Source organism: Hyaena hyaena, unplaced genomic scaffold (genome assembly GCF_003009895.1).
Source record: "Hyaena hyaena isolate Hyena2069 unplaced genomic scaffold, ASM300989v1 scaffold_4, whole genome shotgun sequence".
Taxonomy (NCBI): Eukaryota; Metazoa; Chordata; class Mammalia; order Carnivora; family Hyaenidae; genus Hyaena; species Hyaena hyaena.
Window position 1 is genome coordinate 3,064,494 of NW_024080636.1, and position 24,436 is coordinate 3,088,929.

General features: G+C 52.9%; 1 protein-coding gene across 1 annotated transcript; it reads right to left on the bottom strand.

Annotated features, from left to right (window-relative positions):
* Positions 1-2,588: 2,588 nt before the first annotated feature.
* POLDIP3 (DNA polymerase delta interacting protein 3) lies at positions 2,589-24,298 on the bottom strand. Its single transcript, XM_039236032.1, has 9 exons — positions 24,163-24,298; positions 15,977-16,367; positions 15,193-15,279; positions 13,671-13,766; positions 11,782-11,961; positions 11,181-11,258; positions 8,673-8,802; positions 5,846-5,912; positions 2,589-4,884 (listed from the first exon to the last, which is right to left on the bottom strand). The coding sequence occupies exons 1-9, from the start codon at positions 24,219-24,221 to the stop codon at positions 4,707-4,709; spliced, it is 1,266 nt and encodes a 421-aa protein (XP_039091963.1). The 5' UTR covers positions 24,222-24,298; the 3' UTR covers positions 2,589-4,706.
* Positions 24,299-24,436: the final 138 nt, after the last annotated feature.

A 24,436-nucleotide genomic window follows, 5' to 3' on the forward strand; every position in this document is an offset into this window, starting at 1 on the left:
GAGAATCCCAAGCAGGCTCTGCATGGTCAGTGTAGAACCTGGTGCAGGGCTTGATCTCATGAACTGTGGGATCGTGACCTGAGCAGAAATCAAGAGTTGGACACTCAACTGATGGAGTCACCCAGGCGCTCCTGCTTCTTTCTTTCCCCCTCTAAGTTTAGAGAACTTTTAAAACCATTATTTTAGGTAGATCTGCAGGCAACCAATTCTCCTAGTTTTCCTTCATCTGAGAATGTCTAAATTCCTCCCAATCCCTGAGACTTTTTTGCTAGACCCAGAATTCTCAGTTGACACTTTTCTTTCACTATGTGAAAGATGCACCACATTCTTCTGGCCTCATGGTTTCCAGAGAGAAACCTGTCACCCACATTGTTCTTCCCTTATAGGTAAGGAGTCGTTTTTCTTTTGCTGCTTTTGAATTTTTGTTTTTGGCTTCTCAGAAGTTTGGCTATGAGAAGTTTTTTGGGTTTATTTTGTTTGGGACTCTCAGAGCTTCTTGAATCCACAGGTTTAAATATTTCACCATTTCTGGGGAATATATGGCTATTATTTAAACTACTTTTTCAGCCCCAATTTTTCTTCTCTCCTTGTGGTAGTCTGATGACACAGATTTTAGATTTTTTGTTACAGTACCATAGGTCCATGAAGTGCTGCCCCCCCCCCCCCCGTCTTTTTTGTAAGTATATTTCCTCTCTGTTCAGCGTTCAGATTTGGTAATTTCTATTGTTTTATCTTCAAGTTCAAGAATTCTTCCTACTCCACTGCTTTTCTAGTAATTCTTTCAGCTCTAAATGATTCTTTAGATTTTCTCTTTGCTTATTTTTTTCCATTTATTTCAAGTGTATTCATAATTGACATTTTTATGATGGCTGCTTTTGAATCCTTGCCAGATAATTCTAACATCGCTGTCACCATCTTGTCTTTTTCCCTCTGAGATTTTCCTGACCTTTTCTAGGAATGATTTTTGACTGAAACATGGACACCTGGGGTTGCTACGAAGACTGAATCCTATTCAATCATGTTGTGGCACAGCTCCTCTGATGGGGTCGGAAAGGCACCACTTAATTAGTGCCAAATTCAAGTTCCTCAATGTCTACTGACGCCCAGGGTGGGAGCACCTGTTAGGATTTTGTGGGGTGAGTTCCAGCATCCCGTCACACCTCTGCCTACAGCACCCTGGGTGGGAGGGGCTTGGGGACCTCATTTCTCATATGGCCTCCATTGACACCAACTGAAAGTTCCAGCTCCCTGCCTGGCCTTCTGTGACACCACCCCAATACAGCCTAGCAAGGAGGGAAGCCTAGGGTCCCAACTTGGCTTATGCGGGTAAAGTCAGGGTGGTGTCCTCTGTGGTCTGGCTGCAGGTTTCAGTCTTGCTAAGCTAGGCCTTTTTGGCCCTTATTTGGGGTTCTGTCTGCTTCTCTGGCACCGTTCGGTAGATGTGCAGCAAAAAGAAAACCCAGGGAACTCAGTGTGGGTAATCTGCTCTCTCTCTACCTTTCAGGCTTATGCTTGTTTTATATAAAGTTCCCAGGGTTGTATGTAGTAGAGAGGATAGAGATAAGTACTTCCTTCCATTCTACCTTCCCAGGAGCTGTTCCACTTTTAATACCTAATAAAACCATATGAAAAAGTACAACGGTACAGCCCCCGTGGAAACTGAATAGCAGTTCCTTAAATTACAAATAGAATTACCCTATGATTCAGCAATTCCACCTCTGGGCACGGACCCTCCCACAAATGAAGGTAAGGTCTTAAAGAGAAATTTGAGTACCCACGTTCGCAGCATTATTCACAACAGCTAAAAAATGGAAGCGTCCAACTGTCCACCCACAGATGAATAAGCAAAATGTAGGATACGCATACAATGTAGTATTCGCCAACTTGAAAAAGAAAATTCTGATTATGTGCTGCCTGGAGGAAGCGTGAGGACATTTTGCTAAATGAAATAAGCCAGTCATAAAACGACAAACACTGCATGATTCTACTTACGTGAATAGTCAGAATCTCGGAAAGTCCAGAGTTGCCAGGCTTTGGAGGAGGGGAGAACAGGCAGTTACTGTTTAACGGGACACTGTTTCAGGTGTACAGGGTAAGAGTGACGGGGAGGGACGCTGGTGGCAGGTGTGCGATGCGAAGGTCCTCCCCACCGCTGGCGCGCACGCCCAAACACGGTGAGGACAGTAAAGCTTCTATGCACTTTACCACACACACAGAAACCAACAACAAATTAATGTTTTTCTAACTGTAATTGATCTAAGAGGTAAATTTCACCTCTTCAAACCAAGGCAAAATCCGGGCTCTCTTGTTCCCTATGAACAGACCCGAGTCTGCGTTAGAGTTGCCTATGCCGAACACCCAGTGAGGCCCTCTAGGCCCAGGGCGTACTGGGGCTCAGTGCCTGGTGCTTCACAGACTCATGCTCACACCTCACCTCGTCAGCTGTGGAGACTGGCGTTCAGCAAGTCCTATGAGGAGCTCCCCCAAGGTCACGGCTGGTGAGTAGTAAAGCGGAGGTGGATTCCTGTTTTTCTAGAGCCAAGTCCCACACACCACTCATCATCTTTTAAGAAAGGACAGCTCAAAGGTAGGAATAACAAATATTTATTCAGAAATGGGTAACATATAGTCTCCTCCAACCCTTAATGTCTCTTCCTCTCCTTCCGAACAAGAGATACACGTGAGGAATGTGGAGGGGCGGCAGGTGGAGAGGGACACAAAGACCGACCCACTCCCCTTCTCTTCTGTTTCCCATGAGGAGGCCCTGTGGGGCAGGAAGGCCAACGGGCTCCACCCACAATGGGCCACGTGGCCGTCCGAAGGACCGGGTCCAGACGGCCAGGAGGCCGGGCCGGGCGCAGGGAACTCCGTGATGGCCGGAGCACCTGGCGGGGACTGGCGGTGCCGGAGGGGAGGGAGGGGAGGTCTACCCCACGCAGGCGGGAGATTTACCATCCCTGCTTGAAGCAGAGTCCAAGTAGTGATCCGACTGTCCCCAGTACCTGAAATACCAGGTCCTACTGCCTTGAGGGTGCTCATGGATCAAGAAGGGGAAAGTGGAGGAGGAAGGTCTTCCAGCTGCTGAGAAGGACTTAGTTTGCACCCATTCAAAGGGGGGAGAAGGGAAGAAAGGAACGAAAGCAGCATCCTTTAGAGAACTGGAAGCTGGGCACCGTCAGGTACACTCCTTGGACTCCCAAGGCCCGAGCAACCTCAGAGCCGGAGGGCTGCGCAGTGTTCAAGCCCGGGTCCTTCCTGCTTACCCACAGAATTCTGAAAACATGAGTTTCCAGAGTCGTCTTCACTGGGCTGCCCCCAAGCAGACCATGAAAGACTCTTAGTGTCTCAGGTCCCCTTTGCTCCCTAGACCTGTACCTTTCACAGCACCTGCCACGGGTTGAGTAGAGCTCCAGAGCCCTGCTGCTCGGCCCGCCCCGGCTCTGCCCGCCTGGAGTCCCTCGCAGTCCCACAAAGAACGCCCCTGGAGCCACGCCGTCCTGGTGCGCGGGGGCTGCCCCAACTGCCTGGCACCACGCTGAGGGAACACCCTACCGGCTGGCCTGGGAGGGCTGCTCTGCTCTCTCACCCGCCCCCCTCCCCACTGCCAGCACCACCCCTGCGCCCTTCACTGCCAGGACAGGAAAAGACCCCCCCCTCCCCGTCACAGACGGATGGCTTGCTCCCAACAATGCGAACAGCGCCCCTGGTGACGGCTGGACCTGTGCCCCTCTCAGCACCCTACTGTCCCGAAGGCATCTGAGGCCAGAAAGAAGAGGCAGGAGCAAGCCATTACCTCCCATCCAAACAAGCCCCAGACCCTCAGTGTAACAGAATAGCCAGACCTTTAAAAAAACAGAAAACCCAACTAGCAGAGAGCTGGCATTTGTACCCAAGCCGGGTGTGGGGAGCTCGTGCTGGGGGAGCTCTGGAGGGGGAGCATGGAGGGCCGCACGCCCCTCCCACAACAACACCCAGAAGCCTGAGAGCCGGGGAGGGGGACTTGGCATAACCCAAGGAACGGGGACCGCGAACTCGAGAATTTACCGAGTCCCCTGACACAGCACAGGCTCTCGAAACCAAGGGCCGGGAATGCTCTCCCCGGCGATACGGCAGCCCCCCGCCCCCGCCCTGCCACGGGCCCCCTCCAGAGCACACCGGCGCGGAGCCAGCCGTGGGGAGAGCACCCGGGCCGCCTGCAGTGGGCAGGCAGGGGAGCGGCCCGCTCCGGAGCGACCCAGCTTCCGTGAGGACGGCGGGGGCACCCGTTCCCCACCCTGTCTGAAAGGTTAAAAACGAGAAAGGGGAGGCAGCTCCTCACCTCCTGGGAAAAAAAAGTGTCCTTCAAAGAGGCCCTGCCCTGCCCTCCCCGGGGCCACATGAAGTCACCCAGAGATAGGGTATCGTTTTCAGACAAGGAATCAGTTCGGGGCTGCAATCAGGGGTAGACGCTCCAAGCAACACAAGCTACCTTGGTGATGAGGGCGAGGGAGGAGAGACAGACTAGAGGACACGTGAACGCACAGAGGGGCGCAGGGGAGAACACAACACAGAAAGGTGGGTTCCGTCCAGCGAGGAAGCTCTCCCCCCCTGGCGACCCTTCCCACGCTCAGGGGCCTCCAGTCCGACGGCCCGCTGGTCACAAGCTTTGCTTTAGGAGACAGAGCCACCCGCCTCTGCCCCTGCTTGCGGCTGCCTCGCGCCCCTGCTCAGAGTTTGATTTTGAATTCTGTGGGCTGTGTCGTCACAGAGGCCCCTGAGGACTTGAAGAGCGCTTTGAGGATGGTGTCGGGGTCCACTTCGGCAGGAGGGTTGGAGGCGGCGGTAGAATTCACCCTGCGAGGCAACTCACTCTCCTTTTTCACTGAGGGGCTGTCACTCAGCCGTCTGTGGAGAGCAGAGAAGAGTCATAATCGTCCTCAGTTCTCCCTCGGACGGGGAGGGAGCCCACCACTCACTAAGCAGGTTACGAAAGCCGGGCGCTGAATGTAACGCTCTCCGCACCCCTTGATCTCACTACATTCCGCAGCCCGTTGGGGTCGGGAGTTCTAGGTTTAGGAGACACTGCGTGTCCTTCACGGGTGTGGCCACACGCACGGATTTGGAGGAGTCTTGAAGTACAGAAATCGAATTCACTCCATTTAGTGCAATGGTTCCCAAACTTACTGGGTCACTAAAACCCACACTTTTTCAGAACACAACTTGTTCCTGGAATACAGCTTTAAAAACTTGTCCAAACCACACACTTACGGTTCAAATCCTGGTCCTTCTAAATTTCAGTGTCCGCCTGCCCGCCCCACTGACCTTGGCGAGTCTCATACCGTCCTGAGGCTTCTGTCTCCTCATCTATGAAAGGATGTCCTTCCAGGCTACATTTTATGCGTCCCAGGCTCTGAGAAAATCCTCAGTCCTGGACCAGACATGCATGCGCAGGTGTAAAAAAAAAAAAAAAAAAAGGAAAAAAAAACACAACAGTGCTGGCACCGGGTACGGTCTCCATCATGGTCAATGACAGGACCTGGAGTTATCCAATCACTTGGATGGTGCACACAGTTGTACAAAGAAGGACACAGGTGGCCCGCTCTCCACTTCCTTCTGAGGTATTTCTACATTATAAAGCGGAGGACAAGGTCGTCACACTAGCCTGTGGGGTCAACCCCTGCGGAAATGACAAGATGACTCCACAAAACTCAGCACTCCGACGGGCCACCCGCCATCAGAGCAGAGGAAACGGACCAGAGGAAAGCGGCGATGCAGGCAAGTTACCCGCGGAGGAGAGACAACCACACAGAGCAAACCAGGGGAAAAACTCCACTTTGTCCCCAGCACCACTGCCTTTGGAACTTACAGCAGAATGGGCTGGTCTGAGGTGATAACGTTCCCATTCATGTGAAGGTTGCACTTCATTGGCTGCCCTGAAAAAAACAAAAAAGAAAAGGCTCCGCCATAAGATTCGGGCCTGGGCCAAAGGCCGAGGGCTGCACCCACCGCCCGGGGAGGAGCGGCCGGGCTTTGGGGATCCCAGGCTGAGGTCTCCGAGGGAAACTGCAGCGACGACAGCACCAAAACGCACAGCGGCTAACGTTCCTTGCTTCAAGCAGGAGATGGGATCTGAAACTAAGCAGGACGCTGAACCCTGTGACGCAGTCGACACTTCTTTGTGAAGTAGTAAAGGAAAATGTTTACGTGATGAAACTAAGTGAAAAAAGAATTTAAAAGTGAATACACACATCTCTACTTCGTCTGTGAAGGAGTAGCTGCTGCCAGTGCTGCACTGCTGCTCGGCACACTACTCGCCCTGCAGCCACACACAAACAACGGGGGAGGACGGAATAGAGCCGCACAGACGGAACATTTTTAATTTTTTTAAATGTTTTTTATTTATTTCTGAGAGAGAGAGAGAGACAGTGTGAGCAGGGGAGGGTCAGAGAGAGAGGGAGACACAGAATCTGAAGCAGGCTCCGGGCTCTGAGCTGTCAGCACAGAGCCCGACGCGGGGCTCGAACCCACGAACCGCGAGATCATGGCCTGAGCCGAAGTCGGATGTTTAACTGACTGAGCCACCCAGGCGCCCCAGAGGTAACATTTTTATATCTCACTAGAATTCGGTATTAATCTAAAACAGACTCTGATAAGTTATAACAAATACCATAAATCCTTGAGCAGCCATGAAGATAGTGACTCAAAAAATACGACGAAAAAATTTTTAAAGGAACTAAAATGTCACACTAGAAAATATTCATGTAAAAAAAAAGCCACATTAAGTGTGAATGGATTAATTAATCCAATCAAAAGGCAGCAATGGTCAGACTGGACTTAAAAAAAAAAAAACAAAATTCAACGATGTGAATGTCTCTATAGGAGACAGACCTTAAAAAGGTTGAAAGTAAAATGATGGAAATAAACATATTACACAAACAGCAACCCTAAGAAGCTGAAGTGGCTATACTAATATAAGACAAAACAGACTTTAGAACAAATCTGTTACCTAGAGACAAAGAGGAACATTTTGTAATGGTAAAAGGCCAATTCACTAGGAAGAAAACAATTATAAACATAAATGCAACTAAGAGAGCTTCAAATACACAAAGCAAAACTAACAGAATAAGTAAACAATAATAGCTGAAGATTTCAACAGTTCACTTTTTTAAAAAATTTTTTATATTTATTTATTTTTGAGAGAGCGAGCGAGCGAGCGAGCAGGGGAGGGGCAGAGAAGGAGACACAGAATCCAAAGCAGGCTCTAGGCTCTGAGCTGTGAGCACAGAGCCTGACCCGGGGCTCGAACCCACGAACCGTGAGATCATAACCTGAGCCAAAGTCAAACGCTCAACCGACTGAGCCACCCAGGCGCCCCAATAGTTCACTTTCATTAACGGATACAATAAGCAGGCAGAAGACCAACAAGGAAACAGAAGATTATAAGTCAACTAGACCTAAGAGCCATCTACCAGCAGCAAAATACATATTCTCTTTGAACACTTCTGGAAGAGAAGGAAATCTGGCTAATTCACAAATATATGAAAATTAAACAAAACAATCCTAAATAACCAACAGGTCAAAGAAGAAATCCTAAGGTGAATACTCCAATACTCAGAAAATACTCCAAGGTGAATGAAAATAAAGACACAACATATCAGAATGTATGGGATGCAGCTAAGGCACTGCTTAGAGGAAAATATATACCTATAAATGCATACATTAAAAACAAGAGTAAAAAGACAATCTACTGAGTAGGAGAAAATATTGGCAAATCACTTAGCTGATAAGAGACATATTAAGAATATATAAAGAATTCTTGTAGGGGTGCCTGGGTGGCACAGTTGGTTAAGCATCTGACTCTTGATTTCAGCTCAGGTCATGATCTCAGGGTTCATGGGATTGAGCTCTGTATTGGGCTCTGTGCTGACAGCGCAGAGCCTGCTTAGGATTCTGTCTCTCTCTGCCCCTCTACCCCGCCCCTCAAAATAAATAAATAAGCATTAAAAAAAAATTCTTTTAAACTCAAATAAGTGGGCAAATGGTCTGAATAGACAGTTCTCCAAGGCATATGAATGGTGAATATGCACATGAAGATTCTCAGCATCATTCACCATGAGGGAAATGCAAATCAAACCCCCAGCAACTGTATCATATTAGTCTCTGCAGCAATGTATTCAATAAATGTACAAATGTACTCAACAAACACTGAAAGAACAAATCAGTGGAGGAAGAGAGGCATGGCAGGCAGAGCTTCTCTCTATAGGCTAGCTAATCTGAGATAAATACTGTGACTCTGAACTCGGTAAAATCAGTAACTTACTCCCTAGGAGCAGAGCTCACCGAGGCTAACAGACAAGGCTCCAGGCCTTTGAGGAACCTGTTTCTTAGCCGTAATCACACCAACATCTGAAAGGAGGAGGCTAAGACTCCTGGCTTCCCCAGCAAGGTCCCTTAAGAGAACTTTCCACGGAGAAATGGGGTTTCTCTGCTTGCTAGAGTTAACTACTAGAGCTGCGTGAAGACCTACCCAACAGGCAGCCCAGGGGACCGCACATCCCTGCCTGTTCTCGGTGCACAGGAGATCCCAGAGGAATGAACGAACCAGAAGCCCTCCTCCCCACCCCCCATCTCAGAGGAAGCCCTACAGCCGCGAGCAGCAGGGAGGTGAGGTGGCTGCTTTCTCCTGGACTTACCATCCAAACACCTGTTGTTATACTTCTTATATGCTGTAATGGCATCATCCTTCTTCACAAAGACCACCTCTGCTACCCCAGGATGGACCAGCCGAGCCCTTTTGAGGGCTCCACACACACAGAAAAGCTCCTGCGAAGAACAAGGGGGTCAGCGTCGTAGGGGAACGTGGGGGCATTACCTTGCCTGCCTGCCATTCACACACCCCAGAGAGCTCTGGGTAGCCCGGTGGCTGCATTCCAGTTGGGCGCCTGCCCGGGGCCAGGATTTCAGGGAGGCGCCATTTCAGGTGGTGTTCCTGGGATATCCCCGGGCCTCTCAGTGTGGGAGCAGAGGAGACAAGCTGAGCTAGCAGCTAGAAAAGGCTCCGGGCTTATAAGCCTCGGAGTCCCCGTGTCCTTCAGCAAGGCATCCCCAAGTCCTCCTGCTTCAGCACCCACCGTCTCAACCAGGATAACAGAGAATTTCTGAGAGCTCTGTCATGAAAGGGGACGTGTGGGCTCATCGAAGGGAGTGGTTAGCGTGTCGCCTGGGAACGTGCAAGTTACTTAACTTCTCTGACAATGAGTTTTCTGTTGGGAACAAAAGAAAAGGAATGGCCTCGCCTACTTCGCAGGGTTGCTGAAAGCCCAGCCGCAGGGCAGTGCTCTGCACACGTGTGTTACCGCCAGCACTGTGTCCTCTGACCCCGCATCGGGTCTTACAGAGCAGGTGAGGAGAGCGGGGACATGGAGATGGACCGCGGAGGCCGACTCGCACCCACGCCATTTCTTCACTCATTATTCCCTTTGCAAGGTTGTTAAGAGAACAAAAAGGCTTACGAAAGTCATGCGGATGATTGTTTTTTGTTTTTTTTTAATATTTTTATTTATTTCTAGGAGAGAGAGAGAGAGAGAGACAGCGCGAGCAGGGGAGGGTCAGAGAGAGAGGGAGACACAGACTCTGAAACAGGCTCCAGGCTCTGAGCTGGCAGNTCCAAAGTGGCCTCTGAGCAGAGAGCACAGAGCCCGACGCGGGGCTCGAACCCACGAACCGCGAGATCATGGCCTAAGCGAAAGTCGGACGCTTAACCGACTAAGCCACCCAGGTGCCCCTCGGATGATTTGTTTTTAACGATAAAGCTGAAAATGTTAAATTCCCAAACCAAAACGTGGAACTGAATACGAAATGTGACCCCCATTTTATTACTGCTGTGGTGGCCACCACAGGAGGTCAGCTCCCACCACTCTGGATTTCCAAAGAGCCCGCGTACAAAGTACATGCCACATAGCAAGTGCTCAACAGGGGCGCCGGGGGCTGTTGGGGAGGCATCACCATCTCACGGCCGTGGGATGGAGCCCAACGTCGGGCTCCGTGCTGACAGTGCCAAGCCTGCTCTGGACTCTCTCTCCCCGCCTCCCCCTGCCCTTCCCCAGCATGTGCACACATATCCTTCTCTCTCAAAATAAATAAATAATCTTAAGAAAAAATAAAATTAAAACCAAAGCGAGTAAGTGCTCAATAAATGGTAGCTGTCGCTACTTTTATAAACAGGAAAAAATGTTTTAATTCCTCATTAATTTGTGAAGAATTAGGCAAAGTAGCCTACAACTTCCACCGCGTGTACCATTCACTGCTGAGCCTGCCTCCTTCCCAAAACTATCACGCAGCAGTCACGTTTCACAACTGACACCGCTGTCCAGTGTGGCGGCCACTATGACAGTTACTGAACGTGGTGCAGTCATTCCATGATCTGGCAGTTCACAGCTAAAGGGGACCTGGATCTTTAAATTAATGGTGGTTTTTGGGGGCCCAAATGAAAACGAGGTACACAAGCAGTGCTGGCTGCAGCTGGCTGCCTGCTCACCGGGTTTAGGTTCTGTCTGTGAGCCAAGGGCGGGGCAGGGCAGACCAGGGCGATCCGGACAAGCCAACCACCAGGTAAGACCAACCCACCCCATTCCCTGTACTTTGGAATCGTCACAAAATCCCTAGAGGAGGCAGAAGCTCCAAAGACTCATAGGAAGACAGGAACCACGGGACTGTACCCCACGGAACAGGGGGGTCTCCTCCAAGACCCGCCCAGCGCAGTGCCCCGGCCCTGATTTCGAGGCTGCGAAAGGCAGAGGTGACCCAGCTGGCCCGACTGCTATCTTCCCAGACCCCTGCTTCCGAGGCTGCATCCTGGCTGGTGTCCGGGAGCTCGGAATCCGGGAGGGCTCCCACCACCCTAGTCGGTAAGGGTGGTTCCACTGGGCCTACGCTGTGCGAACAACATGGTTTATGGGGAACACCGCCTTCCTCTGGGGCATCTGGCGGAGGAAGCCAGACATTTGCACCTGGATCCCCCAGCCTTTGCCCCATGAGTCTTTCCCTTCGCTGATTTTGCTTTGGATCCTGTACCAAATCTGAGGCCTGACGGGACTATGCAGAGTCCTGTGAGTCCTAACTAGCAAACCTGGCGGTGGTCTTGGGGACCCTTGACACAGAAGTGGTTTGAGACAGAATGTCCGGCAGGAAACAGTACTCACCACAATGTCCTCCTCAGTGACTCGAGGGTGCAGATTGTTCACGGTCATCTTGGTGCCTTCCAAAGGGCTGAGGACAGGCTGCCAGACAGGACAGTTGCCGTAAGTCAGACAACAGCAGCACGCGCTCTGGGCCAGCTCCAGGAAGGCCCAGAGGACCCCCCCGGAGAGCCCGCCACCATCATGCCCTCCACCCTACGCCAAGGGCTGGAACCTCTCATCTCCCAGACATGCCAGACGCTGTCAGGCCTCTGACCCTCTGCACGGAACGCCACTTGTGTTTCAAGACCCACCCGGCTCAGGTACCACCTTCTCCTTGAAGCCCTCCCCGCTTGACCAGGGGATCAAATGCTCTTTGCTCAGTGCTCCCCACAGCTTTCCTCTTGACAGATCTCTGTTCTGTCACCAGACAAAGCTGCTCTGTCTGCAGCTCTGTCCTCCCCACTCGCCTGCAAGCATCTGGAGGGCAGGGGCCGCTGGGTCTTGACTTGCTCATTTGTAAAGTGGGAGGTGGCAAGGTCTGCCGACCTCACGGAGGTGTACACGACACACCGCCTACCCAGCATGGGCTGACTCTCAACTCTCCCCTTCACCCTCCCCTCACCTCAGAAGGCGGCAGCTCTTTGGGGGGCTCCTCCTTGTTCACTAGCGTCCGAGACATGCTGGTCAAGGCTTTTGTTCGAACAGAGGAGGGGAGGGCAGGAGCTGTGTACACGTCATTCTGAACCACTTTGGTGAGAGGGAGGGCCTTGGACACGGAGAACTTGGAACTGCTCAGCCCGGCCTAAACAACAAGGCAGACAGGAATCTGAGGGGCTAGAGAAGAAGGGGAGAGAGAAGCCCCAAGGGGCTCACAACCCCCACCCCCGAGCCCTCCCAGCCCCCCAACTCCATTAGAGATCTGGAGCCAAAAAGGTTGCCAGTGAGTTCCCCCAAGGAATGGGCGGGAGGGGAGAGACACAGTTTGTGCTCACAGAAGCCACTCTCTAGCGCAGGAAGTCCTTGGCGAGAAACTGCCATGCAGGCCTGATCCGAAGCCACGGGCCTACCCATACCATTTAGACTTTATCCAAGAAAACCCTACAATTTGAGGCTAATCAGAAGGCCAAAAGCTTAGGGGTCAAGTTCATTCCTAGACGTGCTTCTCACACAATGGGGCTGACTATCAGCTCTGGGCTGGGCAGGCATAAGACCCACTCTTAAGAGGGCCCAGACTCCCAGCTCTTTGGTCCCCGTTTCAGCCACAGCTGAAACCACGCAGAGCCCTGGCCTTATCAGCTCCCGGGCTGGCAGGGACACGCTGCCAGTGTTGGCACGTGCAGACCAGCAGACGCAGCCTCTCCCTCCCTGCGACCCCCGACTGGGGATGTGGTCCCGTGGAAACAGAAGCCAGCAAAGTCCCGGGTGTTAACGAGTCTGAGCAAAAAGACGTAGGACGCAGAACGGCAGGGTTGATTCACCAGCTTCTCTGAATCAATGACGTGTCCCCTTGTGTCCCACGCCACATTCCCCAGCTGCAGTCTGAGAGCCGGTGCAGCGGTTTACACGCGGCCTGGGAGCTGGCCTGCCTAAGCTTGAATCTCAGATCCACTACCTGGAACCTGGGAGATACTGAGCATATTTAACCTCCCTGTGCCTGATTCCTCATCTGTACAACAAGAATGATGGCAGAAACCATCTCACCAGGTGAGCGGGAGGAGTCTTAAACTTTCCGCACGAACACTGCACAGTCTCAATCAGGGTGAGCCGCGAACCGAGCCAGCGGACACACCCCCTGGTCGCAGACCTCAGCAGTCTACCCAGGGCAAGGCCCAGGCCCTCTAACAAATCGGTCTCACTGAGCTTCACGCGTCACTTTAAGAACTTCAATGGCAACCAGGACATGGGTCCACACGTTCAACACAGCGACAGAAACGGAGTCTTTGGGTCTCTGAAGGCCACACGAAGGCACTCGGCCCGGGTGCCCGCTGGCTGCCCTCCGTGCACCTGGCTATGCCCGCTGATGCCAGCCTCCCCGCTCTGCCCAGACGCGGCTCTCTTTGCTTCTCTGCACGGAGTCTGACCAACACCCTCGGCCACCAAGCTTGCCCTGCAAGCAGGCGGCACCTGGTGGTACAGACAAGGCTGGTTTTTCTTGCTAACAAATACACTGGCCGAGGGAGTCCGGTTTCAAAAATGGACCTGGAGCTGCTGACTGTGGAGGGAAGGAGAACACGCACATCATGCCACAAAGGAAAGAAAACCGGACTCCCTCCCGTGCGATCTCATGTTTCCCGCGCACTTCACTAGCTGTGGGACCTTGAACATGATCACCGGCCATCCTGGTCTCAGCATTTATAAAACCAGCCACTGGATTAGTTCCAGATCTAATAACCTTAGGACCCAAATGAAGAAAGATTTCTGAACTGAGAGGCCGTACACTCTCGACCACATCTCCCATCCACCCGATCAGACACATGCGGCGAGTACAGAAAACAGCATAAAACGCCTTACTACGTGGTGGAGAAAGCCGCCCGAGGCTGCAAATCTCATCTGTTTACTGGGAACGGGAGCTACAGCGTCGTCATCTTCCTCCAGGTCATATAAGTTCTGAAAAGAAAGACAGAATCGCTAACACGGCCTGCGGGCTCTCAAAACACCTTTGGAGCTGACTGATGGACGGAAAAGCAGGTGCAGGGGGGGGGTGCCTGGGGAGACTGGCTTGGGAGGCCAGGGTTCAAATCCTGCCAGGCTGCCTCCTCACCCACAAGGGCCCCAGAAAAGTGCACCGACCTCCGGGTACAGGAGAATTTCCTCTCCACAAGCCAGCAACACCTAGAAACACTTAAAGCATTTGTTTACAATCTCAGCTTAGAAAGTCCATCCCAGGCAGTCCGGCCTACGGAAATGAATCCAAACCCTAAAAAGAGCTCTAGCCACAAACATGTTCATAGCAAAGGATTTCTAACAGTGAAAATGATAGAAAAATGGCTTAAATAAACTGGAACACCAACGCAATGGACTATGCAGTTACTAAAAATATTTACAGTAAATGTGAATCAGAGAAGCACTTGCATTATAAAGTGCAGACAGAATGACACAAAATTGGATGATAATATAGCCACAACCACATCTATGCGTTAACTAAACAATAATGACACTTAAAAAAAAAAAGAAAGAAAAAGGAACTAGGGTAGAATTTCAACAGCGGCTGGCTTTGGAGAGCATGACCAAGAGGGACTTTTTTCCCCTTTTTAATCTTTCTTTATTTTTCAGTGTTCTGTATTGAGTACATACTACTTTTTTTTTGTTTGTTATTTATTTTGGGTTTTTTTTTTTTTTTTAAATGTTTTATTTATTTCTAGGAGAGAGAGAGAGAGAGAGAGAGACAGCATGAGCAGGGGAGGGTCAGAGAGAGAGGGAGAAACAGAATCTGAAACAGGCTCCAGGCTCTGAGCTGGCAGTCAGCACAGAGCCCGACGCGGGGCTCGAACCCACGAACCGCGAGATCATGACCTAAGCGAAAGTCGGACGCTCAACCGACTAAGCCACCCAGGCGCCCCTTTGTTTGTTATTTTTGAGAAAGACAGAAAGAGACACAGAGCACAGGAGGGGGAGGGACAGAGAGAGAGAGGGAGACACAGAATCCGAAACAGGCTCCAGGCTCTGAGCTGTCAGCACAGAGCCCAATGCAGGGGCCAAACCCATGAACGGTGAGATCATGACCTGAGCTGAAGTTAGACGCTTAACTGACTGAGCCACCTGGGCGCCCCGCACATACCACTTTTATAATAAAGATAAGAGACTTTGAGTTTGCCTCTCTGTGCCTTACATACTCACCCCCCACCCCACTATAAGAAGTTTCTTTTTAAAAGTCATAAGCTGCCAAAAGCTAACCGTAATCTCTCCAATTCTTCACATTGGGAACCCGGGGCCAGGCCTCTGTCCATCCACTCAGCAGAGCCCATCAAAACACGCACGTGTGCACAAACACATCTGTGCACATACACTCACACGTGCACACGCACTCTCTCACCTGCTTAGCCGGGTGGTTATTGACAACGTTGATCCTCATCCCAGCGGGATGGGTGTGAAGGGGTGCCATGGCCTTCTGCTGTGGGACCTAGAAACACCCAGAGATCAGAATTCACCCCCTGGGTCCACACGTGTCCTCCGTGCATCAGGAATCACTGAACCTGAAGTGCGGAGGCGCTCAGTTTTGGCCTGTGGTAAAAAAACCCTGGGGAGTGCCTCCCGTGCAAAGCGGGAGTGACGGAAAGTCTCGTCGTCCTGCCCGACGGGCCTGGCTCAGAAACTCCGCAGCTGCTGCTCCTGTCACCAAGGTGGCTGCGGAGGCTGAAGGGTACTGTCTCCCTGCCCCAACTGTGCCCTCGGCCAGGGCGGGCACGAGGAGCCAGGGCGGGCGCGCTCCTACCCCGTCCTCCCACCCGCCAGCTGTATTAGCTCTGGGCACCAGAAGTCACATCTCTGACACCTCGAGTCTTCTAAGACGGGGTACTGATCCCGGAGTCACAGAAATAAGTAAGATCACAGGTGGAGGTGCCCGCCACACAGCAGGGGCCCCACTGCGGCGTCCTCTCCCTGCCCCCACCCACTAGCTCACCTGGAGCGTCACGCACTTCTGCTGCAGCCCCCGCGCCTCTCAACGACACTAGCTGAAAGCCTCACCTCCCTCCTGTGGTTACTCTACAAACACCGGGGAGAAACGGTCATTTTGCCCAAACACCCTTGGCCCCCCCTCCCTGGCCGGACCTACAGCTGTTCCTGGCTTCCCAGGAATGTACAAGAGCCACACCTACCTGGATGGTTTTGGTGAGCTTCAGGGCAGGGGTCACTGTCCCGATGGGCGGGCTCATGAAGGCGGCTGGGGAGTTCCGCTTCAAGCTGATCTTCTCCCGGGCGTCGGCCACCTGGCGGGCCTTCTGGGGCACCGCGCTCTGCTGCTTGCGGGAGTTCAGCATCTCCCTGGCATCCTGCACCTTCCCTTTGATCCGGAACCGAGCATCTTTCTGCAAAAGCTTTTCCCGGGCATCCTTGACTCCCAGCTTGAGCCGGGCATCCGCGAGGCCAATCTTCTGCCGGGCATCAAACCTCTGCTGGAAGGTGGCCGTGCGTGCTGGCGGGCTGAGAAGGCTCTGCTGGGCCCCAACACGAGACCGAACACCTCCGACTCCCGGTCTGGCATTGAGACTGCAAGTATGAATTGCACAGTAAATGGACCTGCATGTCAACAGCAGCCCATGGAAGTAGAGCCACGGTAATACTGGGGGGGTGGGGGGTGGGGTGGGGGTTCCTGGAGAACCGGAAATCTGCTCGCTGTCTGAGGAAACAGGCCTATGTTCAAACTTCTTTCCTAGTTCATGGCGTGTACTTTGCATTGCAAATAAAATTCGGAAGAAGGGCCTGGCAGTTTCTATCACTAGGTAACACTGGTTTGCAACCCAGACCAGGTGTTCTGAGATGTCATTAGGGACAATAACCTCCAAGTGATGCCAGTCCCCTCCCCGCAAAAAAAGGCGCACCCCCCCAAATGTTCTAACCCCACACAGGGGAAGAGCAACTTGAGTTTCCCAAGTTCTTCACAGGCCTGCTCTCAATCAGCCCTCTCAGCACCCTGTGAGGTGGGTCAAACAGGCTTGGAGAGGTTAAATGATAAACAAAAGGAACCAGCCTGCCTTTGGTGGTCCAGGCCTCCAGGGCCAGCACAAGATCCCCCCTGCGCTGGGAGCAGGAGCCGGCCCCCTAACAGGTAGAAGAGAAAAATAGCCACTCCGTCTGAATTGTTTCCACTAACACTTCTGACACCAAAAGTGTGGGTGTTCTCAAATCAACCCTTCACAAACTTTAGTGTAGACACCACCTGGTGTCCTATAATTCAACTCTGACACAACACACCCAGAGTCTGTGCAGACACCACACATCATGGGCTCTGTCCCACAGACTGCTGTCACTTCAGATGCCAGTCCCAAGCCCTGGGCTTCCCATACTTCTGACAGACTGGCTAAAATTGATGGGACCCACGTCCCCCTCCTCAAGTTCGATAATTTGCTAGAATGGCTCACAGAACACAGCAAATACAATTTATGTACTACTGTTAGTTTATTATAAAGGATATGATTCAGTAACAGCCAAATGGAAGAGATGCGTAAGGTGCAGGGGAAGGAGTGTGGAGTTTCCACGCCCTCTTGGGGTGCACCACCCTCCCAGCACATACATGTGTTCACCAGCCCAGAAGTTCCCCGAATTCCACTCTACAGGATTTTTTAAAAAAGGGATTCCATTATGTAAGCAAACCTGATTGAATCTCTGGCCATTGAAGACTGATTCCGTCTTGGGAAGGGGGGGGGCGGGGGGCTGCAAGTTCCAACTACCCGTGCCTAGGTCGTCCTGGTGACCAGTTCCCATTCTGAAGCTAGCCAGGTAGCCAGGGATCCAGCAAGAGCCACCTCCTCAGAACAAAAGATGCTCCTACCACCCTTATAACTCAGGAAACCCCAAAGGTTTTAGGAACTGCGTTCCAGGAACCAGGGATAAAACCAAGTACGGGTCCGTCACACTCTGCAACAAGAATGTCAAATCCAGAAACTGTTAAAATTGGAAGTGAACTGAACTCCATTAAACAGGCCCCATTTGCTTGTGGGGTTCCTCTGTTGACCCTTCAGCGGCTCAAGAGTGGAGAGAGGACTCCCCGAAGTTCAATCCCGGAAGTCCTTCCTGGGGCCTGCGAGCTTCTCCTCCCCCACCTGCCCACCACACCATGAGGCCCGCACAGGGTGCCCTGCCTGGGACTCGGGCCCCCAAGGCAGCATCTCCCTTACAGGAACCCTCCGCTCTGATTCTTGCAGGACAACCCTCCTCTGTGCCTCCAACTCCACCTGCTTGTTTTCCCCACTGGGCTGGGAGGGGAGAACGGGGCTCGTTCTGTTTCAGAGCCCAGCGCTTTATAAGCAGTGCTGAACGCTGGCTGAGTGTTGGAAACTCCACGGAGCTGTTTAAAAACAGCTGTCTGGACCCCATCCTCAGCTACTAAATCCAAAATCTGGGTGAAGGCCTGGGCATCTGCACGTCTGGCTCCACAGGTGGGCCTGCGTTACAGACAGCAGGGTTTGGAATCTCTGACCTGGTGGTAGAAGGCAAAACCCTACCAAACAAACATGTTCCCGGACGGCCTCTCACATGTGTGTCCAGGCCTCCCAGGAGGCCACCTGGGAACTGTCCCCCCGCCCCCACGCTCACAGCAGGAGCGTACCCAGAGAAGGAGCAAAGGCAAGTCTGGACCTTCCTCCAGATCTCCTGGCGGAAACACGCCAGCTGCGCCAGAACACGGCCTGGGGCCGCGATGCACGGACCATTTTTCTTTGAAAAACAGCACATTACTTTAGGATTGAAATACCTTCCAGTGGGTCTATCCAAGACCTGGGTGGAAGGGAGGGGGAAGGATCATTTACAGAACTGATGAGATTAGGTTTAAGGTGGGGGTGGGGCTGCTTGCCCTCCCTGTCAGGTTTTCTCCTATAGAGGGGGATTAAAACAACAACAAAAAACTAAGGTCAAAAGGGCTGGGGTGCTGGGGCGCCTGGGGGCTCATTCCGTTAAGTGTCTGGCTTCGGCTCAGGTCATGATCTTACAGTTCGTGGGTTTGAGCCCTGCGTCGGGCTCTGTGCTGACAGCTCAGAGCCTGGAGCCTGCTTCAGATTCTGGGTCTCCCTCTCTCTCTGACCCTCCCCTGCTCACGCGGTCTCTCTCTCTCTCCTAGAAATAAATAAAACGTTAAAAAAAAAAAGGGGGGGGCGCTGGGGTGTTTAGGGAGGCGAGCAAGCACGACTAGGGAGAGAAACAGCTGCATGTGGCAGACAGCACCCACCCTACCCCGGAGTGGCCTACCCTCAGGTTCTTGGTCACTGAAACCCACGGCTACTTGAGAGGCCCCTAGTGTTCATGGAGGGAACACCACACGCTTCCTCGTAAAGCCCTACCCCTGGCCCAACTAGCAGGTGAGGTTAACCACACTGTTTTTGTTGTTTTTAACGCTTTCAGCTCCCTACATCTCCCTACATCCATCAAAGAAAAGCAACAGGCTATCAGTTCAGACCAGGAGCCACTACTGAAGGGCTACTCATAATATGGGGAAAAGGATTTTGATCAACATTTACTGCCCAGATACAGGCGGAACCAGTGTCAGTGGAAAGCACTCCAGATAAAACTGTTTGCTTATCACACACGGGATGGGACCTCTCCGAAGCCAGAGGCAAAGGGAATCAAGTCACAGGAAGAGCATGGTGAAGAGCACTCCTGCTCTAGGAGAGGAAGGTTCGTCTGTGGGGACACCGAGAGCCACCCGGCACACCTGTGGGGCAGCGAGAAGACTTAGAGGGGGCCCGGGTGTTTGGGAAGAGCAGATGGTGTCAAAGGTCACGTGAACAGCCCACAGCCTGTAGCCTCTCGGCTCTCTCGCAGCTCTGGAGGGTTCCCTGGTTCCTGCCCTTGGCCCTGGAGAGCCCTCCCTCTTTGGGGGTGGGTCAAGCTCGGAAGTTAAGCTGAATCACAATGACCTGTTCACAAGTCCCCACGGCACCCGGGGGGGGGGGGGGGGGAAGAAGGCTCAAAGAGCTTTCAGGTCCTGAGCTCCTGGCAAGTGTCAGGGACCCTACAGCCCTCCCATGCCCAAACACTCTCCTTCCCCACTCACACCTGTGAGAGTTAGGTTATTATCCACATTTCGCAGGTGAGAATGTCCTGGTGAAGGCTGGGCTTCGCTGTACTTAGTTAAAGCACCAAGCATGGGTCAAGGCTAACGACCAGAAATTGAAGAGTTAGCCCGTCCCAGGCTAAGGGAAATCTTCGGCCTCCGGGCCCATCCAGCACACTCTCGAGTGGCCAGGGGGCGAGCGCATGCACGCACACACACGCCAAGCATGGCGTGCTCACTCGGGCCCCAGCCCCACCCTGCCCGTCTGGCAAGAAAGGCCACTGAGATGCCTTGTGCCGGTCTTTTTATCTATGTGAACAGCAAAAGGTCCATCGGGGAGGAAGGAGGGGATGTAGCGGTGGATGTGGGAGCGGGAGAGAGCTACCTCCCCCGTCCCCTGCTCCCCACCCCCGGGCCTTTCAGCTCCCTTCCCAGCAGCGTCGGGCCTCCAGTGTGCAGGCTGGTTGTAATCACCGCCCCTCCTCCTGCATCAAAGGACAGCCATTCATCCCCAGCGGGCGGCAGCGCTGGGTACGGGGCAGGCATTAGTCATCAGGAATTTTTCAAATAAACACTCCCGCTAGGTCTGGGTCTCCAACACACAGAGTCAGGTGGCATTACCCTCCTCTTCCAAGAGCCGCCGAGGGCTCCCTAACAAAGCCCAATGCCTCAGCGGAGCCTCCGGTCTGGCCCCCGCTTCTGCCCGCAGCCTCACCTGCCACCGCAGACTCGCCGAGGTTCCCGAAACAATCCTGCACTTTTGGCCTCAGTACTTGTTGGAGAGAAGGGGCGGGGGAGGTTTTGAGCAAGACTCTGAACTCTGAACTGTCCCATCCATCTCACTGAAAGGCTGCAACTCTGCCCGGACTCCGGAGCGCTCCCCCTCCCCCCAGGAACTCCTCCAGGCCCTGGCGAGAGCGCTGTGAGGGAGGGCCAATGCCCCCCTGGAATCTCAGTGCCTCCCCCAGACCACAAGGGAGCCTGGGCACTCTACCCCACATCCTGACCAGAGCTGGCTCTGGACAGATGTCTTGTCCAAAGGATTCGGGCCCATTAGCGGGGCCCTGGATTCTTAGTATAAAGTGGATTTTAATCCATGGAACATCTGTGTCGAGGTCATCTTTATATGGAGAAAACAATTTAGTTCTGTTACACACCAGTCAATTCTGAATTAGGTGCTTTACAGACACAGAGAAACAAGACACCGTCCCCTTACCCTCCAAGAGAGTCTCGTGCAGATGTTTTGTTTTAAATCACAATTCTTCCCCCGCAAGTTACATAACCACTAACTTTCGTTCTCTTTGGTTCAGGTCTACATTTCCTTTATCTTATTTCAACCAGGAAACAAACACGGAGTCACAGGACCAGAGCCCGGGCCTGAACTGAGAAGCTGACCAACCCCCCCCTTCCATAGGGCTCCCCAGACAGGGCATCTGGCCCAGAGCTGCTCAACCCCAGCACACTCAAGGTCCAACCGCCTCACTAAGGCTGCCCGCCACCTTAGATGTCCTTCCCTAACCAGGAAGCGTCAGTGGACGGACAGAGCTAAACTAATCAGACCAGGGAGGGCGACTTTGCTAATGTGACCAGCACTATGCTCACATCTTAAGGGGAAAAACAACCAGAGGAACAGGCCTACTGTTGTCCGGGGGAGACTCAGCCATGGGTCCCGAGCGACCAAAGGAGGTCACCAGGGAGTGCTGTGCACAGGGAAGGCCAGTGCCTCGCCATGGCTGAGTGAGGTGTCATCCTCTCCTTTCTCTATTTTCACAGTAATCATGGAGATCTTTTGATGATTAATGGGGGTCCCAGTAATAATGATAAGGACGCCTTTTGTGGCTTACAAGGTGATGAACCCAAAACCAAAAGGACGCTCTAAAGAATAAGCACATCCCATGACCTGTGGGGAAAGAGGTGATTTACATTTCCACGGGTTCTTCTGCTATTTCCACGAAGAGGAAAAAAGTTTTCGGGGATAGTCACAGGTTCTACCTAAACCATCAAGCACAAAGTTCTTCCGGGGGGCTCCATTCCACAGTTCCCAGGAAGGGGAGAGTTCTTCCAGTAAGCATGTAAGAAGAACACAGTTACAGTAGGAAATGATGTTTGTTCACTGAAGTAAGCTCAGACCTTTAGGCTCCTGACAGGGACAACCTGACTGTAGTTTTTGTTGGCTTTGTAAGTAAAATAAAAATGAAGTTTCCACCAGGCTTAATCCAAACACAGCCCGCATACTAGTCTCTGTCTGCACGGTCCCCATCCAATCTTCACATAACAGCAAAGCAATATTGTCTCACATATTGTCACACAAAACTGGATATTACTTCTTTACTTAAAAGCCTTGGATGACAATGGCTATAGCTAACACGTATTGAGCACTTAGGACCATCAGACACTTTTAAAGTACTTTAGACATATTGATTCACTTAGTCCTGACAATCACCCAACAAAGTAAGTATCGCCCACATTTTATGAGAGGTATGGAATGGTTAAGTAACTTGCACAAGATCACATGGAAAGTCAGAGAAGGGAATTGAAACTTCACAATTTGACTTCAAGGCTCCAACATTTACCTACTGCCCATCCGATGGGGGAGGGGTTTGGGCATCTACTCCTTTAAGAAAAGATCCTCGATAATTGCCAACATTAGCTGAACACTTACTACCTGGTACAAACTTAAAGATATACATGTTTATATTCTACCTAATCTTCTCGACAACCTGCCGGGAACCATTCTTACAAACTGCCCAGCTCAGAAGTCATCTCACCAGGGAGGCAGAGAACCCAACAATGGGCCCAGAGAGCCCACGTCCTGCTCTGGTCACATACAGGTCTTCATCCCATGGATCCCCCTCCCCCAATGCCCAACGTGAGACTCTGCACGGATGTGTGCTAAACAAGTACAGACCCAACAGACAGTACAGCTGGCCTGCAGTCGGGGCTGGGGGGGAGTGAGGGCATGACAGTGTGTCCTGGGAAACTGGTTCATTCAGGAACTGTGCAGCAAACCTATGAAACCCAGGCAGATGCACGAGGGGCCAGAGGATCCAGCACCAATTCCACACCAGAAATTAGAGGGGAAGACCTAGGAGAGAACAGCTGCACAAATTAGTACTTCCTGTGTGCCTGCTGTGCAGGAGAAGCCAGGTGAAGAGCTGGCTGGTGATTCAGCGGAGGAGGGAGCAGGTGGAGTGGATATGGCGGGGTGGGGGCTCCCTTTCAGTTAGCAACAGCAAGGATCTAGTTTCCAGCCACAGGCACCTGGGGGCCTGTTAACCAAACAATATCTACCATCTCACAGCCAGTTTAGGAAGACACCTGAATTGGTGCTGGAGAACTGTGGGCCCCGTTCCCACTTCATACACTGAGCTGGAGCCCATAAAGGCTGCAAAGGACTAACAATATTTAAGGGTCCAGAGGAAGTTTGGGGCACATCACTGCAAATCGTCTCCTCACTCGGATCCAGAACGGTCCACTCTGACAACTGGGAGCTCCCACCACCAAGAAGCCCTAACCTCCAGCCAGTCCCACCTGTTTTTTCTGCCCAAGCCTGAGGCCAACTGAGCCAGCTCCTAAAGGACACTCAAGCCCCGATCCTCGGCTCTTAGTGGCCTCGGGCAAGTCTCTCTAGCTCTCCCGGCCTCAAGCTCCTCCTCTGCAAAATGGGGGAAATATTAGTTCCTGGCCGGCACCGTTGCGAAAAGAGCAAATGGGGCAGGAGGTACTTGAAAGCGCTCGGAGAACTTGAAACGCCGCACTACGGAGCCCAGTGTTAGCACCGGCGGCGGGGCCGGGAAGCGCTCGCAGGGTGTGCAAGTGAAGGTGCAAGGGTTTGGGTCTCGGCTTCGGCGGTAGCGGTAACAGATCGCAGGGATCTGAGCAAGTCACTTCCCCGCCACACTCCAGTCGTCCTAACTCTAACGCCGAGCAGAGCGGAGCGGCGGGGTCTCAGCGCCGGGCTTCCCACGGGAGGGGGCCGCGCCGGGGAGACCCGCCGGCCCCTCCCCCTACGCGACTCCCCCCTCCCCCGCTCCAACTAACTCCCAGGGCCGCTCCCACGAGCCGGGCGCCCCGGCCCCCCGCGGCCAGCGGCTTCGGGGCGACTGCGCCTCCAGCCAGTGGACGGCCGGGCGGCCGGGCCCGCAGCGGCGGCGGGGCCTAGCCAATGAGGAGCGTGGCTGCAGCAGGGGGCGGGCGCAGACGGCGCTCCGCGTAGCTCCCGGGCCGCTCTCTCCCCCGCCCCGAGCCCCGCTAGACCGCAGGCTCTGAGCACCGAAGGGAGAAAAGGCCGCTTACCGCCCCTTCGTCGCAGCCCCGCGCTTCCGGATGAGCTCGTCCAGGGAGATGTCCGCCATCTTGCACCGGCGAGCGAGCCGCGAGCAGCTTACTCCCTCGGCCCTCGAGCCCGCCCCTTCGGCCGCGAAGGAGCAACTAGCTGCTTCCGGCGTTCAGCCGACGAACTCTCGCGACAACTCCAACAGGGCAAAAACCGGAAGAGGCGGGGGGTTTCCCGTGAGGCTTTGCGACGCCGGATGCTTATCTGCATACGGCCGTCGGAGAGCTTACCGTT

Bases quoted from the DNA above. Each gene is read 5' to 3' on its own strand.
- POLDIP3 (XM_039236032.1), bottom strand. From the start codon at position 24,221: ATGGCGGACATCTCCCTGGACGAGCTCATCCGGAAGCGCGGGGCTGCG. The intron at 11,259-11,781 runs GTGAGGGGAGGG...CCTGTCTGGCAG, and splicing joins AAGAGCTGCCGCCTTCTGAG to CCTGTCCTCAGCCCTTTGGA. The intron at 5,913-8,672 runs GTAAGTCCAGGA...TGTTTTTTTCAG, and splicing joins TAACAACAGGTGTTTGGATG to GGCAGCCAATGAAGTGCAAC.